This window comes from Porites lutea, chromosome 1, assembly GCF_958299795.1.
Source record: "Porites lutea chromosome 1, jaPorLute2.1, whole genome shotgun sequence".
NCBI lineage: Eukaryota > Metazoa > Cnidaria > Anthozoa > Scleractinia > Poritidae > Porites > Porites lutea.
In genome coordinates, this window is record NC_133201.1 from 52817968 (window position 1) to 52836157 (window position 18190).

The 18190-nt window shown below is 41.1% G+C and overlaps 2 protein-coding genes across 2 annotated transcripts in view; one reads left to right on the plus strand and one right to left on the minus strand.

The window, feature by feature from the left end:
• Positions 1 to 18190, plus strand: part of LOC140932119 (polyphosphoinositide phosphatase-like) — a 39440-nt gene that overhangs the window by 16047 nt on the left and 5203 nt on the right. The window contains exons 21-22 of the mRNA XM_073381768.1: positions 843 to 901; positions 1390 to 1555. Coding sequence (XP_073237869.1) covers positions 843 to 901; positions 1390 to 1555 — 225 coding nt within the window. The remainder of the gene's footprint in view (positions 1 to 842; positions 902 to 1389; positions 1556 to 18190) is intronic.
• Positions 1829 to 17926, minus strand: LOC140921821 (uncharacterized). The gene is made up of 3 exons (XM_073371825.1): positions 17592 to 17926; positions 4830 to 4857; positions 1829 to 4249 (listed from the first exon to the last, which is right to left on the minus strand). The coding sequence occupies exons 1-3, from the start codon at positions 17697 to 17699 to the stop codon at positions 3240 to 3242; spliced, it is 1146 nt and encodes a 381-aa protein (XP_073227926.1). The 5' UTR covers positions 17700 to 17926; the 3' UTR covers positions 1829 to 3239.

Genomic DNA, 18190 nt, shown 5'->3' on the forward strand with positions numbered 1-18190 from the left:
TCCAGCCCTGACCGCTAGATGGGTTGTTCTCGGTAGTCCCGAGTTCAAGCCCTGACCCGGTCACGCTTGTAAATAGCCAACTGGTTTGCCTTGGTTTGCCTCTGGTCACTTGGGATGTTTGTTTCAGGCATTTGCTCGGCCCCACTAGCATTAGCACTATAAATACTGCCAAGGGTAAACAAAGGATATTATTATTATAATTTTGATTTTTATTCTTATCCAAAAAGTCCACTTCCGGTTGACGTGCGTCGCTCAAAAGCGTCTTCAGGGATTTTAAGCGCGTTAACCGGAAGTGAGCTTCCTTCTCTTTTGATATGCCCAGCTAAGTGTCTTCGCTCTTAAAAAGACTATTTCCCCAAGAATTTGTTCAAAATTACGGCCGAAGAGTTCAAAAATTCCAGTTCCGGTTGACTTGCGTCGCTCAAAAACGTCTTTGCTTAAACTCCCTTTTGTTTAAGCTCGCTATCGTTGCCTGGTCCACGCACGGCGTCTTCCCAGGCCTTCTCGGTCAATGCGTTTCGGTGACTTAAACTTGCTAGTACCACGTGACCAGAAACGCACAGGCCGCGCGGAAAAATGTGGCCTAGGAACTAGGAAATGGCCGTCGCTTAACGTTTTTTATAACCTGAGAAAATAAAGTAGGAGACAAAATATCCGGATTGAAACTACCATTTTTATTTTAAAAAGGTCTCTATATGATCAGGAATTTTAATGTTTCCTTTTACGCGAGCTTTGTTGTCTCTCGTTCGTTTGCGACATGTTGATATTTGTTTCTACTTCAAGCGTTTACTTAATCAGATACTACATTCCTATGTAAAGTGAACCGTTTTTATCCTTCTCAGTTACACCAGATGGTGGGATCAGGCTGTGGTCAGGTCTTTGCCCGGCCCTACCCCTGACGGTATGTATACAAATAGGCAGTGTTAGAGCAGAGTCGAACAGCAATGTTGATCACGTGACCATTTTTAGACCCTTGAGTGGTCGTTCTTTTTTCCGCAAAGATACGCGGCGCGGGGACTGCAAAAAAATTATGCAAATTAATGGGAAAAAGGAGGAGAGATTGTGGAGGAGAGAGGAAAAAGGACAATTTTCCACTTCCCTCGGGCTTCCGCCCTCGTTCCTTGGGATCAACTGTGGCTTAACAGAAAAATAAGACTGCTCGCGGTCTAAAGCCAATCAGAAACGGCGAAGTATTTTGAATGAATAATAATAGGGCTTAGTGGGTTAAGAATTATTCCTATCCAACCGAGGCGAACCCAATGATGCATCGTCTTTAAAAGTTGAATAAATTATATTAGAACAGTATTTTTAAGTATTGATGCTTTAAAAATGTTCAGCCAGAGTTATGTAAGAAAATGTGTTGACAAATTTACATTTTACGTTCTGTAGATTCTACGCCAGATGAAGGGAATGGCAGCAAAGGTAAAGACGGACGTAAACAACATTCAGATGGAGTAGATGATGAACTAGTGGACTTGTTTTCAGAGTTTTATCAGCCATATGATTTGACCGTCCTGGAGAATCTTTATCCCCACGTCATGCAGAAATCGTGCAGGTACATGAGTTGTAACTTGGTTTTTTCAAATGAATTTGACGCGGACAGACTGGACCGTGTTATTCAAAACAGGATAGCCTAAAAGCAAGCTCTTCATGTGTGGCGAACGAAGCGAGCCAATCAGCTTTGAGAGTTTTGTTATAGTTGAGATTAGCTTAAAACTAGTAGTAATCAAAGATTAATAAGTGCATTCGAAGTTCAATGAATTTAGCTAAAATCATACAAAAACAGAGGAGGAAATTAGTTGAGAGATTAAATGAGAAAGACGAAGTATTTAAAGAGCAACATGAACAATAGCAACTTTAATAGTGAAACCCAAATATGTAACCAAAGATGTTTATCTACTTAGTTACAATGTAGTTTAGATACTGATTGTGGGAGACTAACTTTTGTAACAGTAACATGAATGATAGTAACTTGAATAGTTACAAGGGATTGGTTAGTTGCAAGGGAAAATGTAACAAAACATGTTAGTCTACTCAGTATCTTGAAAAACTGAAAATGATAGAGTAGATTTTATAACAACAACATGAGGCTATGATGAAGTTCAAAATGCTATGAAAATTAGATTTTTCCATGTCTAAACGTTTCGTGTCTGTGTGTCATAGCATTGTTTAACAATTTTTCTGAACTTAACAGTAACCTGGATGATACTAACTCGATTAGTCACAAGGTAAAATGCAATAATTAAAACATGTCAATCTACTCATTTACAATGTAGTTCAGATACTAAATGAGTGAGACTAATTTTTGTAACGGTAACATGAATAATAGTAAATTGAATAGTTTCAAGAAAGTTATGAAGTTGGTAATGCTATGAAACTTTTTGCAATGTTTAAAAGTTCTGGTGTTTGCATGTCATACCATAGTTTAACAAAAAAATTTTAATAGTAACATGAATAGTAACTTGAATAGTTGCATGGGATTGGTTAGTTGCAAGAGAAAATGTAAAAAAACATGTCAATCTACTCAGTATCTTGAAAAACTGAAAGAGATAGACTAAATTTTATAACAAGAACTGGAACATGAAGCTGTGATGAAGTTCAAAATGCTATGAAACTTAGATTTTTTTCCATGTCTAAATATTTCGTGTTTGTGTGTCATAGCATTGTTTAACTATTTTTCTTATCTTAACAGTAACCAGGGCCGGGTTGTTCAAAGCGCGATTAAGCAAACCCGGGGTTAGCGTCAATTTTTATTCCAGTTAAATTAATAACCAAAAGAGATTTTCTTAAGGATTCTTGCTCTTTAGTTTTATTTTTCGATTTGACTTCATGTGCAGCTTATAATTAGCTTTTGAAATCTTTTTAAACAAAAGAGATTAAATCTTTGATTAAGCTTTAATCGTGGGTTAGCAGTAATCGTCTTTTGAACAACTGGGCCCTGGATGATACTAACTCGATTAGTCACAAGGTAAAATGCAATAATTAAAACATGAGAATCTACTCATTTACAATGTAGTTTAGATACTAAATGAGCGAGACTAATTTTTCTAACAGTAACATGAATAATAGTAAATGGAATAGTTTCAAGAAAGTTTAATATGAAATTCAAAAATTAAGTGCTATAAAAGTTTTTGCGATATCTAAAAGTTTTAGTGTTTGTATCTCATAGCATGAATTATTAGTAACTTAAATAGTTACTAGAGATTGGTTTGTTACAAAGGAAAATGCAACAAAACATGTTAAATGGCAATTTTTTCAATGTCCACAAGTTTTCGCGTTTGCGTGTCAAAGCATACTTTAACTGTGTCTAGGTTTAAGACAGCCTCTGTGATTTCCTCCTCTGTTGTTTCATTTGCAATTAAGTGACAAATTGAAAACAACTTTGGCACTGCTTCTTGATAAACCTGTAGCTGAAGCTTCTGCAGTGGTTGTTTGGAGTTTTGGATATGGATCTTGAGTGTCCACTTTACACTGCAGCTGGTTGCCTTTTGTGTTACTTTGCAGTTATCGCAGACTGCAATTTTTCCCTTGATTGTAACTTTTTTTGAACATGAACAACAACAGTTGTATTTGGTGACACTGCTTATTCCTAGTATTTCTCCAATGGTTTCTGTTGTTGTTGAGATGTCACTGACTTCAGGTAATGTTTGTTTGAAGGGTTCAGCGTCCTTGATGGTGTATAAATTATCTTGTTTTGGTGTGTTCAAGTATCTTTGATTCTGAGATACTTTCATTCTCAAGTTGTTGAAGAAATAGGTGGACTGTGGTGTGACGCTGTCAACATGCTCACCCCAGAAAATAACTTTTATGTAACCAGATGGATCAACTATATAGCCTTCCTGTTTTTTGACAGGAGAATCTTGGATGACTATAGTTTTGGTCGCACTTAGATGTGATATCTTTCCTTTTATTGACACTAGCTGTTGTGGTGCTACTTTTGACAAGGATGCAATTGATGTGACATCATCTTGTGCTTTGTATGGAAAATCAGCTGTTGTTGAAGTGATGGTTGTGTTCCTGTTTATTACTACATCACTTCGTCCATACTTATTGCTGATGTTAAAATTTGAAATTTTAACCGGTGATCTTTGTGCGGCCATTGCATCAAGAGTTTCCTTCTTTTCAGTTGCAAAGCATACACTGCCAATGAGATCTTTCTCTGTCTGAAGGTGGCAGTTAAAGTAGCTTGTTGGTCCAGATTTTTTTACTGGTGAGACATTATGCACAAAGCAAGTTATGTCTTGTTTTTCTGTAGGAGGAGGTAAAAAGATATTTAGATTAATGTAATAAATTTGGCATGGATGGGATTACTGCATAAGGTAGCTTGTGTTATTTGAAAAAAACATATGTGTAAATATTAGTCTCCTTGTTTCATGTACTGTAAATCCTCTATTAAGCCCACAGGGGGCTTATTGTTTTAAGGCGCATTGGGGGGGGGGGGGGGGGCTAAATAGAAAGGAAGGGCTTAATAGAAGGGGAAGTGTTAAAATTTAGCAAAACAGGAGCAGTTCACCACTCATTAATTACTGTAATTAAGATTATTTTTAGTACAAATAACAGTGATATTTTGGCCAAAGTTCGCCACCAACATGCAAGAGGTGTGGGAAAAATAAATTGTATCATATAACTACATGAGAACATTAAAGGGTGACAAAAGTGATAGGAAACAGTGTACATCTAATACCTAGATGTTCAAAATAATATGTTTTATTAATGAGAGCATATAGAGCAGGTAAGGTTATAAAATGATTTTAAAACAAGAAGCATTAGTTTAATAGAAGAAAGGAACGTATAACCATAATATTTAAGTATGACCGGGAGATACATACCTGAAGCCATATTAGATCTCTGTCTTGTCTGTTGAAAAAAAAAAAAATAAGGATGTATACAGATGTTTTAGGAGGGTGTTTAAAATACCTTTAAACCCTAGTTAATACAACACTCTGAAACATTACATGGAACTTTGCTTTAAATGTAGTTGGAAAGTGAACTATTTATAACCATAAAAAAAAATCATTTATGTATGCATGTGTTGAAGGCCGTATAATCAATTTATTCTAATTAATCAATTTTGGGTGCTGTACTGTTGTGAGTGACTTTGTTCGCATCACTCAACTTGGGATCAATTTATATTTGCTAGATTATATAGCCTGCTTTCTTCTTCAAGTCTATATTTTAAATTAGTGGATTTCTTAAGACTCTTAAGTCTTTCAAAAGTCATTGGTTCAATAATACAAGATGAAAGTGTTTTCACTCTGCTTATAGCTACATATGAAATGCCTGCAGTAGTTTCAGTCTGACCAATGTCAATCCATGCTTTTGGCAGTGTTAACCCTTGGCTCTTGTGTATTGTGATTGCCCAAGCAAGTTTGAGAGGCAACTGTTGTCTCTCATGTAAACCATCTAGTGTCTGTGAGGTTATTGTTATTGGGCATATAGGTACACATCGTGGAATGCTATCACTGATAGATGGACCTCTATACTCATTAAATTTTACTATGACAGCGACAGGCAAGTCTGGTGGTTGCTGGTTGTTTGCATAAATGAAATCTTCAACCGTTCCAGTTGCACCGTTACAAAGTCCAACATCTATCCATAGGTTCATGGTAAGCATTACATGTGCACCTTTTGCAAGGAAAATGGTCGGTTGTAAACCTGACATGTCATCCGAACTTGCTTTCTTAGCTATATCACTAGAGTGACGTGCAGTGATGCAGGCTATTGGCTGATGAAGTTCTGATAACTGTTCAAAGTTATAATTAGCAACTTCTTCATTGCTGAAATAGAGCCTAGTGGCATCTTGAAACTCATTCACGTTCAATGCTATGGAAGGCTGTCTTGCCAAAAGAAGTTTCCAATCTTGCTCATTAGAATCTCCTGTGCGAAGGCGTATGAGTAAATCTCTAAACTGAGCTTGCTGTTGATTTAAGCCTTGAACCCTCTGGTTTACTGACAGTTTTACAACATTGCCAAACATGTGATAAGCTAAATAGCCTTGTTCACCTGTAGAACTGGAGGGTCTCGAATAATATAATGGCTTATCTGCCACTGGAGGCAATTGAGCTGGGTCACCAACTAATATCATGGATTTACCACCAAATACTTCGTCATTTTTGCCTGTTGCTTGTCGGCAGCGTCTATCAATCCAGCCAAACAATGTTTGTCCTAGCATAGAGTATTCATCAATTAGGATATAACTGATATCTTTCAGCTTGGTTTGTAATGTGACAAGCCCTTGTCCTGTTAATTCTTTGTTATGTCTTGGGCCAACAGGCAATTTTAATAGTGAATGGATTGTACATCCGTTTATGTTAAATGAAGCTTTGCCAGTTGTGGCAGTCACTGCACAAGAGTGTTGGAGCAGGTTTCGGATGGCATTAATGAGGTAACTTTTCCCTGTACCGGCAACTCCAAGTATAATAAGAAGCAATGGATCTTTAGGGCAGGCTTGTTCAGAATGTGCTTTCACCATATTGTAGGCATGTCTTTGCATGTCACTGAATGTATTAACATCAATATTTTGTTGTTGCAAACCAAAGGTAGAATCCAAAGTATCTTTGTTAGTTTTTATCCAGGATGGCATTTCCTGTATTAAGTGATTTGCATACTTAATCTTGTCATTTTGCCAGTCATAATCAGGCTGAGAGGTTTGTTGTGTTATATTATCTTGGTTAACAAAATACCCAGGTATGAGATCTGCTAAATCCATCCACTCTTCACGCTGTGGAAGCTCTTCTGAAGAGTGCTCTATATTTGGTTCCTCTTCTGTGTTATTCTGTACACTTTGTAGTTTTTCATACCAGTCAGGAACATGCTCTTCAGCATATGGTGTTTGTAGAAATTCCTTCCATTTTGTGATGTATATTTCATCAGTGCCTTCCTGACAATCCCAGGCATTGTCTTGTGTAGTATGCCAAGGTTTGTGCTTAAGTAACTGATATTTGCAATAAAGTCCAAAATTTGGACCTTTTGAATTGGAAGAAAATACTGGAAAAACTCTGGGAATCATGTTATGAGGCTGAACTGTTAGTTTTTTGTTGACAAGTTTGTATTTTGTTGCAAAATGAATGAAATTAAGAGCCATTATATCTGGGATGGTTTGAATATATTTTTCCCTTTTAGCGTAAGTATCAAGCAATGAGTCATTGGTTACAGTATCTCCATCATTTGTTATAGTTTTGATTCTACGTGAACCATTTAGACTAATAGGTACCACATTAAATGATGAGCTGACAAGTTTCAGTGACATGAGATGATGCATAGTCTCTTGTGCAGAGAAGTCACGTTGGCCAAGTGACTTCATTATCACTTTTTTTATCAATTTTGTAGGGTTGCTATTGTTGTTGCAATTACGGACAATAGAATTAAATGCAAGTTTCATTACAGGTGACTTTGGTTCACCTTTTGAAGCATATTTTGCAAGGTATTCAACACATGCATGATAATCAATGATCACTTGAATATCACAGTTTGCCCTCCAGCCTTGAAGCTGAAGTCGTTGGTGATTATTGAGTCTGCTATCATTCCTCTTTGTTATGATCTTTGCTTTGTATTGAGTGCTTCGATCTTTTGTATGAATGGGCTCAAACTCTAGTTTTGTATTAACACAAGGTTCAAATGGAAACTTAAATCTACATTTCAGTTCTGTTTCGTTTTGTTTCTTTCTAAGACAATAGTTTGTACTACAGCGAGTGTGCCTTTGTACAGTATTCAACAAATCAACATAATCTTGTTCAGAGTCTTGTAAACTTACAAGGTCCTTGTGACGCTTTTGACAAGGATGAATAGAGGGCTTCACCCATGTGCCATTATCTGGTGGATCTGGATTATATGTAGACAATAACCAATCTACATACTGACAAACTACCTGGGAAGCCTTTTTCCCATCCACTATCTGTTGATTGAGTTCTAGTATATTGACTTGCTCAGCTGTATTAGTGGACATTTCAGCCAAATAGCCTTTTAGAGCTGTTTCTGAGAGTTTACATAAACCTGGATCATTTTTCAGCTTTGCTACACCATGACAATGTATACTACCTCTAGCTTGATATTCAAATCTGTACCAGTGCCACTCAGCATCTAGTGAATTGTATAACCAGTATTTAATAAAACTTTCTAAACGCTGTGTAAAGAACCAGTCTGTAATATGAGGATTGTTAATCACATTCTGCCGTTTGTTGTCAGTTGAATTATTACTGACTGAGTTGCCAAAAATTGCATGAAGTTCAGGCCAATGCATATCAGCAGAGGAGAATGTGAAAAAGAATGTTGGAGCTCCAGCATGGGCTATTATTGCTTTTAAATCTTCTTTAGCTTTGTGCCAATAAGCATTAGAACCAGTAATGTTACTAAGATAGCGTGATATCTTAGATATAAACATACTTGTGTTATTGCTAGTTGCCATTTGCCGCAGCTCTTCAGCAGTCAAATGAGCTTCTCCTGGGTTTTGTTTTAGGAACATGCCTGTCTGTTGCAGAATACGTTTTCTTTGCATCATATTCAATGCCCAGTAACCAAATCTGGGGTGAGTAGCAAAGCGATATACCCATTTGTCATTCTTGTTTTCTCCAAACTTTAAAAGGTGCTTTACTCTTTCTCCGAGTGGTATATCTCGGCGTAATGATGGGTTAGTAGGATCACCCTTACCATCTGGAAATAATGTTGGGAAAGCCATTGTTGCTAAAGAGGGAGTTACATACTCGTTTAATGGTTCACTGCCAACTGTTGGCCAGGGCAAGTGATTAGAATCATTAGACAATTGTTGGCGCACAGCTTCTATTTCTTGCTGCTGACACTCTGGAATAGGCAGAAAACTACTCATTTCAGTACCCTCATTATAAACAATGTCATCTTCATTTTGAGGACCTAAGTCAGGTTCACATGTGGCATCCAAATCTATATTCTCTGTTTCAACCGAGAGAAGACCATGTGGAACACCATGTTCTGGTAAAGAATTTAAAGAATTTTGATTGATGGTTATGTCCTTGTAGTGTGAGTTATTATTAACAAGCCATTGTAGTGCATCAGCTACATTTTGCCTTCGCACTGTCACATCTTTAAAACTGTTCTCTTTACCTTTCATCTTAACAACAATAACAGATAGATCTTTTGGGTATCTAGGCAGAGAATGTGCTAGTTCAGCTATATCCTGAGGCAAATTGATACAGTGGCCTGAATAGCCCCTTTGTCCACCAGGTTTTATGTAAACTCGCATAACAGGAAGTGCACGTGCAATAAGCATTTCTTCTACTTGGGTTAACCCCTGCAGTTGTAAAGGTACTAATGATGGCACCATGTCATTTTCCTTAGAAAACTTTTTTGGTTGTTGTTTATCTCGTATGCACCTCTGACACTGGTAGTGATCAACCTTCCTTGGACTGGATTTCAATGGCCATGCTTCAAAACAGACAGTGCATTGGCAAACTGAATACTGATTGGACTTATGAAAATCGTTCATGTTATTTTGTGCATGTTTTTGTTCGTGAACTGGACCAGCAGAGCTCTCTTTTTGTCCTGCAGAAATTGTTTGAGACCTTTTATAACTGGCTCTCCTATTTGCAAGTCTCTCTTTTCGCTTTTCAACAGTTTCTTCAGACGTTCTTTTTCTATAAGAGTCTTTGTAACTTTTTAGTCTCTCTTTTTGCTTTTCAACAGTTTCTTCAGACACTCTTTTTCTATAAGTGTCTCTCTTATTTTTAAGTCTCTCTTTTCGCTTTTCAGCAGTTTCTTCAGACATTGTTTTTCTATAAGTGCCTCTCTTATCTTCAAGTCTGCTTGCCCTTTCATTAGCTGTTTCTGTATATTTGACTCTTTTCATGTAATTTCTGTGCTTAAGAAGTCTACCATGTCTGTTTTCATTGGTTTCTGATAATTTTCTCTTTATGCATGTGAGTTTGTTTTTATATCTACTGTTTTTGTCAGTCAATGTTGAAACATAATGCAACTCGTTAATATATCCAATAAATATTGTCTTTCGTCCATCCTGATCAGCAACAGGAGTTAAGATTGTACTTTCAGGTGAATTTATATTAGACTGTGTGATATGAATGACACAGTTGTATGCATTGGCCACAGCTTGCATTATGATGTTATCACACCATGTGCCTTGTTTTGACATTTGTTGAATATAGTTATTCCAGTGATCATTAGAAATGCTTTCAATATACAATTCTGGGTAACTCTGTAAATGGCCAATTCCAGCCATACGAATTTCAAGATGCAAGTCAGCAGTCCTATACAGTTGGTGCGAAACTGATTTAAAGAAACAATCTCCAAATCCACCTACATCATGTGGTATAAGTCCTATGAGACGAAGTGTTGCGAAGACAACAAACGATATCTCGTCGGTTAAATAAACTCACGGTTTTAATTTTACGGCTCCTAAAACTTACATGTTCTGATAACAACTCATGACAACAACAAAAACCCGACCGCGTGTGAATTACAAAATCAGAGTAACTGTCAATCAAAAAAATGAAATCTGATCACTAAAAACTCACGCGTGCGATTGCGTGACGCGAGACTCGAAATGTCTTTTGTCCATTTCCCCCTCCCCACACTGGGAGGTAAGGATCAGTGTGATTGTTCGATAAAAGATTGAAACAGAAAACTATAACAACGAGAAATGTTCAGTGTTCTAACTTTCGTGCAAGGGCACCAGTTTATGAATTGGTCTAACGATGGTGCTTGCGCCACATTGGATCTTAGCGACTCTGATGTGGCCATCCCTTCCTGTATAAGTTTCGATGATGCGTCCTAGAGGCCATCGTCCTCTTGGCAGTTTAGAATCCAGGACGAGAACAACATCATCCACCTTGAGATCCTTGACCACTTCGGTCCACTTTGGCCTTCTGCTTAACAAAGGAAGGTACTCTTGTAGCCACCTCCTCCAGACTTGGGAAATTATCTCCTGGACCTTTCGCCAACGTTTTCGTGGACTGAACTCGGTGGTATCAACGGTTTCAGGTGCGAATTGACCGCCCAACTGTCCGTGTAAGAAGTGGTTTGGAGTCAGCGGTACAATGTCCTGGGGGTTGGCTGACTGGTAGGTGAGCGGTCGTGCATTGAGCAGTCCTTCCACTCCAGTCACTGCGGTAATTAACTCTTCATCAGTTACGTCACTCGTTCCGATTACTCCGTAAATAGCTTTCTTGGCCGACTTTATCATGGCCTCGTGAATGCCACCAAAGTGTGGTGCCCCGGGGGGGTTGAATCTCCATGTTACACCTCGATTGGCTGTGCTTTGCTGAATCTTGTCCTGGTCCAGCTTACTGATCAGTTCTTTTAGTTCGTTGACGGCTCCAACAAAATTGGTCCCACAGTCGCTTATCATTTCCTTTGGCGCTCCCCGTCTGCTTGTAAAGCGTGTAAAGGCATTCAGAAAACTGTCGGTGTCCAAACCAAAAGCCACCTCCAAATGGACCGCACGGGTTGACAGACAAGTAAACAAACACAGCCACCTCTTCTGTCGGCGCACACCTCGTCCTTGTACGGTTGTAAAGGGGCCAGCATAGTCAACGGCTGTTTGGTCAAAGGGACGGAAGGTAAAGCGAAGACGGATCCCTGGAATCGGTGCCATGATCTGTGTAGCGGTCTTGCTCTGCATTCGTTTGCACATGTTGCACTCTCGCTCCCACTCTCGGATCTCTTCCCGGGCTGCAATGATCCAAAACTTCTGGTTGATTTGGGACAAGACAAAGTTGGTTCCTGCTGTATGGTTAGCCTGTTCATGATAATGCTTGACAATGAGCTTCGTGACACAATGTCCTCGAGGCAGTATCATTGGAAATCGCACATCGTAAGGCAGGTACTCTGCGAACTGGAGTCTTCCATTTGAACGGATACAGCCTTCTTCATCTAACACAGGATTCAACTTCATTAGTCGGCTCTTGGTCAGTATTGGTCTCCCGGTCACTAGAGCTTTGTATTCGTCAGGGAATGCTTCGCGCTGACAGGATTGCACCACCTCTGCCTCAGCTTCTCTTATTTCACACGGTGACAATGCTTTGCTGGTCTGTCGCGGACCCCTCTTCGACATGTTGTGGAGCGCCCTCCTTACTCTAGCATGTAGGTTCACCAGTCGGCTCCAACTTGAGAAGCGTTTCGGGTTCAATCTCCAGACTGGAACACTGCCACCCTGACTTGGCTTGTCCCTCTGAGCTTGGTTTTCTTGCACTGTCACGAGGGTGGTAGAACCCTGTTGCTGTTTTGTTGTCGACTTCATTTCGGGCATCACTTTCGGGCTTTCGGCTAACTCCATCTTAGGCCACTCACTTTTCTCCTTCATCAGCCATTCCGGGCCATTCCACCATAGTTCGGATTTAGCAAGCTCAGCTGGGCTCGTTCCTCGGGAACACAGGTCTGCAGGATTTTTGTCGGTGGAGACATGTTGCCACTGTACCGGTTCAGTACTAATCTGTATCTCCCCAATACGGTTTGCCACAAAGGGTCGAAAGTCTCGGCCTCTTCCACGAATCCACCATAGCACGTCTGTACTGTCGGAAAATAACGACGCTGCTTTCACGGGTAGTTCCAGGACTCTGGACACGGACTGGGTTAACCTTAAACCCACTATGGCTCCCATTAATTCCAGCCTTGGCACGGTCATGGGGGTAAGCGGGGCAACCTTACTCTTAGAAGCTATCAGCTGTGCGGACACGGTACCATCTTCATACTCGCAGCGTAAGTAGGAGGCAGCTCCATAGGCCTGTGTTGAGGCATCAACAAAGGTCACCACCTCCTTCGACTTGACTGGTTGCTGGTTTTGCAGACACCGTGGAATCTTGACCTTTTCTAGGCATGACAGCTGTGAGAACCAGACCTGAAGACGATTAGCCACTTCGTCCTGAACCTCCTCATCCCAGTCATAGCCACGATTCCACAGTTCTTGGAGCATAATCTTCGCTTGTACGACGAAAGGGCTTATCAGGCCAAGCGGGTCAAAAACAGTTGCAATTTTCTTCAAAACACTCCTCTTAGTAATTGGGTAGCCCTCGGTCACGGGTGTTGCAGGCACGGCCAATAAATCATCGGTGCTGTTCCACTGTAAGCCAAGCGTTGTCGTTACTGTATCCTTACTGTCTTTTATGTCCACTTCTGTGGCTCGGTCCTCCTCGGGTATGGCTGCCATCACCGTTGCTGAATTCGACACCCATTTTCGGGCGTGCATGCCTGCTTTTGCCCACAATGCATTAAGCTGGTGATACAGGTCGACTCCTTTCTCGTCCTCCTCAACACTGTCTAACGAATCATCCATGTAGGTGGACTGAAGGACAGTTTCTGCAGCTAATGGGAACTCGGTTTGGTGCCGCCTGGCATTCTCCTGGGCGATGAATTGGGCTTCGAAGGGAGCTGAGTTCTTCCCGAAAACAACTCTAGAGAATTCATACACATCTGGGTTGCGGCCTGTTTCTCCGTCTCGCCACAGGATTCGAAACAACGGTCGGTCTTCAGACTCAATTTCTATTTGGAGGTACATCTCTTGAATGTCACAGACAAGGGCAACCGGGTTACGGCGGAAGCGGATCAGAACATCAAAGAGTTCTCTCTGAAGTTTCGGCCCAGCATGAATGACATCATTAAGAGCGATTCCTTTGTATTTGGCGGAACAGTCAAAGACTATCCTTACTTTGGTTGTAGACTTGCTCATCCTAACAATCGGAAAGTGTGGTAGGTACCAAACTTCAGGGGGCGGTGCTTCATTTTCTGGGACTTTACGCAGGTACCCCTTCTCCACATAAGTCTCGATGGTCTTCTTATACTCTCTCTCAACAAATTCTCTCTTTTTTAGGTTTTTCTCTGTGCTGAGAAGACGGGATTCTGCCATCTGACGATTATCGGGAAGTTGAGGCCTCTGTCCTTTCCACGGCACAGCAACACTGTATCTCTCACCGTTGTAGCAGACTGAGCTGCTAACCCTTTCTAAGGCCAATCTCTCTTCTGCAGTACACACGACTCGGTCATTTAGCTCAGTTCCATAACTCTCGATCTCCCAAAACCTCCTAAGCGTTCCATCTAAATCACAACAACCACCTGCTACACTAACCGGCCCTACATCCCTTGTAAACAGTGTTCGAATTGTATGCGTTCTTGTTCCAGTCTCCGCTCTACCATCTGGAGGTCCGATACAAGTCCACCCAAGCGGACCCAAGCGCGCCACCGGTTCACCCACCTTTCCACGTACATCAGCAAACGAGTAATGCAAGTCAGCATTATCAACACCGATCAACAAATCTACCAAGCCGTCTTTTGCTGGTGACGCGAAGTCGCACTGTGCAAGGTGAGGCCACTTGCCTTTATTCGCATTCCAATTCTCCACTTGGTAATTTCCAGTGACATTGCGGGGACAGGTCTTAACTTCAATTTCCTTTGTAAACTGACCATTAACACTTTCGATCTCTACTTTTAACGGCATAGTCTGAAACGTCTCTACAGAATTGTTCAATACATGAACTTTCACGGTTTGATAAGACTCCTTTAGTCCAAGGGCTCCGGCCACTTCTTCGTTCAAGAATGTCTCGTTTGAGGCATCATCTAGGATTGCATTCACTTTAAGCTTTTTTCCTTGTGCCTTCACCCACACGGGAACGGTACGCAGTGAGTAGGCTTCTTTTGGGCTTCTCGGGTTGTGAGTAGTCATCGCTCGCGAGGCACGACTGTCCTCACCCTCGGGTGATAAAACGGGGCCGACTGCCCCCTCCCATGGAGTAAATGACGGGTAGCTGTTAGAGCTGATCATTGGTTGAGCAGTCCCCATGGGTGGGTTCGTGGCAGGCGGATTCTCATGCAAGAGACGGTGGTGATTTCCCCGGCAACCGTTGATTTGGCAGGTTTGTGACTTCGTACAGAACTTTCCCTGGTGATCATCACCTAAACACCGGAAACACAATCGTTTTTCTTTAGCCAGTGTCCATTTGTCATCGTAACTTTTCTGTTGGAAAACCAAGCAGGCCCATACTCCATGATTCGGGGAACCACAGCACGGACACGGCGGTTTTCGGGTAGGCTGGCCTGAGCCTGGTGGTCTCCTGGCGAAATCTGATCTGACGTGAAAATTTCTGGGCCTGTTTCGATTGTTTGGATTTCGATTTGAATGTTGCCATCCATCAGATTTCTCTGTAACCGATAAGCCATGCGCCATCTCCTTAGCTTCAACGCGGATGTGTACTTCTTCCTTAAGCCAATCCCTCAAACTTACAACAGATCGCTCCCGGCTCTGTTTCTGTAGCCAACGGCTGTACCCTTGTACTTGAACTTCCGCGAGCTTTTTCACTAACAGGCTATGAAGTGTTCCTTCTCCAAGCTCTCCATCGCGCCCCTCGGCCCTAAGCTTAACCACAGTAATACGTATTAAATCTGCAAACTTTTCAAATCCTTGAATGTCGTTGTTTCCCATTTTGGGCATTTTTTCCAGCTGGTCCATGTAGGCCTGCAGTTGCCGCCGCTGACCGCCGAACTTGGCTATCAAGATTTCCTTTGCCTCTTCATATTCTGGTTCTGACACCCCAAGCCCTCGAATCGCTTCCAGCGCGCTGCCGGACAAGCTCTGCCTCAATCTCGCCATTTTTAGGTTGACTGATTCTTTGGACTGGTCCACCAGACTTTCAAACAAGCCCCAAAACTCCTCAAATTTCGTCTTGTCTCCACCATACGTCGGTACTTTCAATGGCTTCAGGCGATGATTCGCGGAATGACTGATTTGCGGGCTTTCAGGAACGTTTATTTCTCCTTGACTGCTGTGCGAATTTTGGGAAGGCGTTGGAGGCAAAACTGGGTTGAGCGAACCCTGCAAAACGATCGGCGGACTTGAATGAGCGACAAATTCACTGTGCGAAGCAGTCGCGACAGAAATTTGAGCGTGTGATTTCACGGCCTCGTGTGCCTTTTCAATTGCGGCTTGAATTTCCGATTCCAGCGTTTTTCCTTCTTCCATAGACGCCTGTTTATTTGCTTCCTCTCCATTTTTCAAATAAACAACACACAGTTCATCCAGTATTTCCAGTGTGCTTTCCAGAAGCGACCAAAGTTGCTCAATATCTTTCTCAATAGCGCCTACGTCCTTCGGCGAATCCTTCGGCGTGATGCAAAGCTTCTCCATGTGATGGCGAATTTTTGTCATCTCGGTTTTTCGTAGTCTCTTTTGTTTTTTCAGATCCAATAACACTTTCTCTCTTTCCAGTTTCTCTTCATCGTCCTTGTTTTCGGTCTGTTCGGTTCCCGGACCATTTTCACCGCCAGTTTCTTCTGCATCGGCATTCATCTTGAGCGGCGAAATCACAAATCAAAAATTCAAGCTTACCACAGTGCTTGCGTACGGTGAATGAATCTCCCGGTAACTCTTCAAAACGGTCTCTCGGTTTCTCCCGTCGTGGTCGCCAAAAAATGTTGCGAAGACAACAAACGATATCTCGTCGGTTAAATAAACTCACGGTTTTAATTTTACGGCTCCTAAAACTTACATGTTCTGATAACAACTCATGACAACAACAAAAACCCGACCGCGTGTGAATTACAAAATCAGAGTAACTGTCAATCAAAAAAATGAAATCTGATCACTAAGAACTCACGCGTGCGATTGCGTGACGCGAGACTCGAAATGTCTTTTGTCCACGAAGCCTTTCAGTTAAACAATCCCATGGTAAATCATGACTAACAGCATTCTCAGGAGACATACCTCCATTTAATTTTGAATTATCATTATGAGTTTGAGGAAAGCTTTTTCCACCAGAATTCATTAAATCTGCCACACGGATATGTGTTTGTCTACAGTTACATGTAGAATAGTTATCTGTTGTTGTAAATTTTCTTTTCTGTATGTTCATGTAAAAAACAAATTTACTATAATAATGATCATTGGTATACCAGAATTTCCAGGTGTTGTAATTTCTACATAAATTAGTGATAAAAGAACTGTCTGGAAGATGTTGTCTTACAAAAGACTTGATTCTATTCCTAGACTTCGTATTACTTAGTGCCTTTAGAATTATTTTAACAGGAACGCGAGATGGTTCCCTGTCCCTTTTCCTCTGACAATTCACTCTTTTCTTACGAACTTCAACATTTTCAGAAATAGTTACACTATGATTTTCAATTTTCTCAGAAGAATAACTTGTCAAAGCCTTATCATGATCTTGTGAACTACAATCACCACTTATCAGCCCGGTAACCATTTGACTTCTGTCACTTTTCATTTGACGCAATGGCCATCGAGCAGAATGACTCGGTTTATTTGCTTTGTGACCACAACGGGTCATTTGGCGCAATGGCCACCGAGTACAATGACTCGGTTTGTTTGGTTTGTATTTGTGACCGCTATGGGTCAAAGCACAATGGCTTGGTAGATTTGCTTTGAGACAACTTTGTGTCAGAGTTATAGGTTGATTTGCTTTGTTGTTCGGCAAATTCGAGGACATCAATTCAAAGCAGGAGAGCAGCGAAGGTCTTCGGTTTGTTGTAGTTCGGACAACGCCGACATCGGGCTTTCTACATGCTCTTGGAGTACTAAAAAGTTTCCTGGTAAGGCTTTGACAAGTTGAAGCGATGAACTTTTTAAGAAACATCGCATGAAGTTTGAGAAAAATAAATGAACTTACCGAATAATCCAAAGATATCCACGGAGGCGACACGGACGCACGAGCAGCTTGCACTCGCACGAGGTATAGTTGCGTGCGCACTCGCACGAGGTATAGTTGCTTGCGCATAAAAATAGTTGTGTGCGCATGTCCACCAGGTGAGCCCGCAATTTCTTTGGCCGGCTATTGGGCTTAAAATTCGTGCGCGCGCTTAATAATTATTCAAAATGGCGCAGATTTTGAACATCGCCCGTCCAAGTAACCAAAAATCTCGAATCTTCACGCCTGGCATGCACAGGTATCCCATCGACCACAGGATCCCCAAAGATTACGAAGCGTTCTCCTAACGTCGAACGCAAATATGGAGAGGCCGTGACCAAGATGAGTTGTAATAAATATTCAGTAACCTTCTTTGATTTAAAGTTATTTTCTTAAAACGGATGCAAGCTTTCAGCTATTTGACCCAAAGTGTTGGACCGGCGAAATTAAATCAAAGAGGAGCAGTTATGTAGGATTTTTATTAATCGTGAAGGGATCACATATTCATCTTGCGTGGAATACAAAATATCGTAATCTTTCAACTGTAGCCTCACGTACAGTAATAGGGAGCTTTAGTAACG

Bases quoted from the DNA above. Each gene is read 5' to 3' on its own strand.
- LOC140921821 (XM_073371825.1), bottom strand. From the start codon at position 17,699: ATGCGCAAGCAACTATACCTCGTGCGAGTGCGCACGCAACTATACCTC. The intron at 4,858-17,591 runs GTAAGTTCATTT...TTTTTTCAACAG, and splicing joins GGATATCTTTGGATTATTCG to ACAAGACAGAGATCTAATAT. The intron at 4,250-4,829 runs GTATGTATCTCC...CTCCTCCTACAG, and splicing joins GAGATCTAATATGGCTTCAG to AAAAACAAGACATAACTTGC.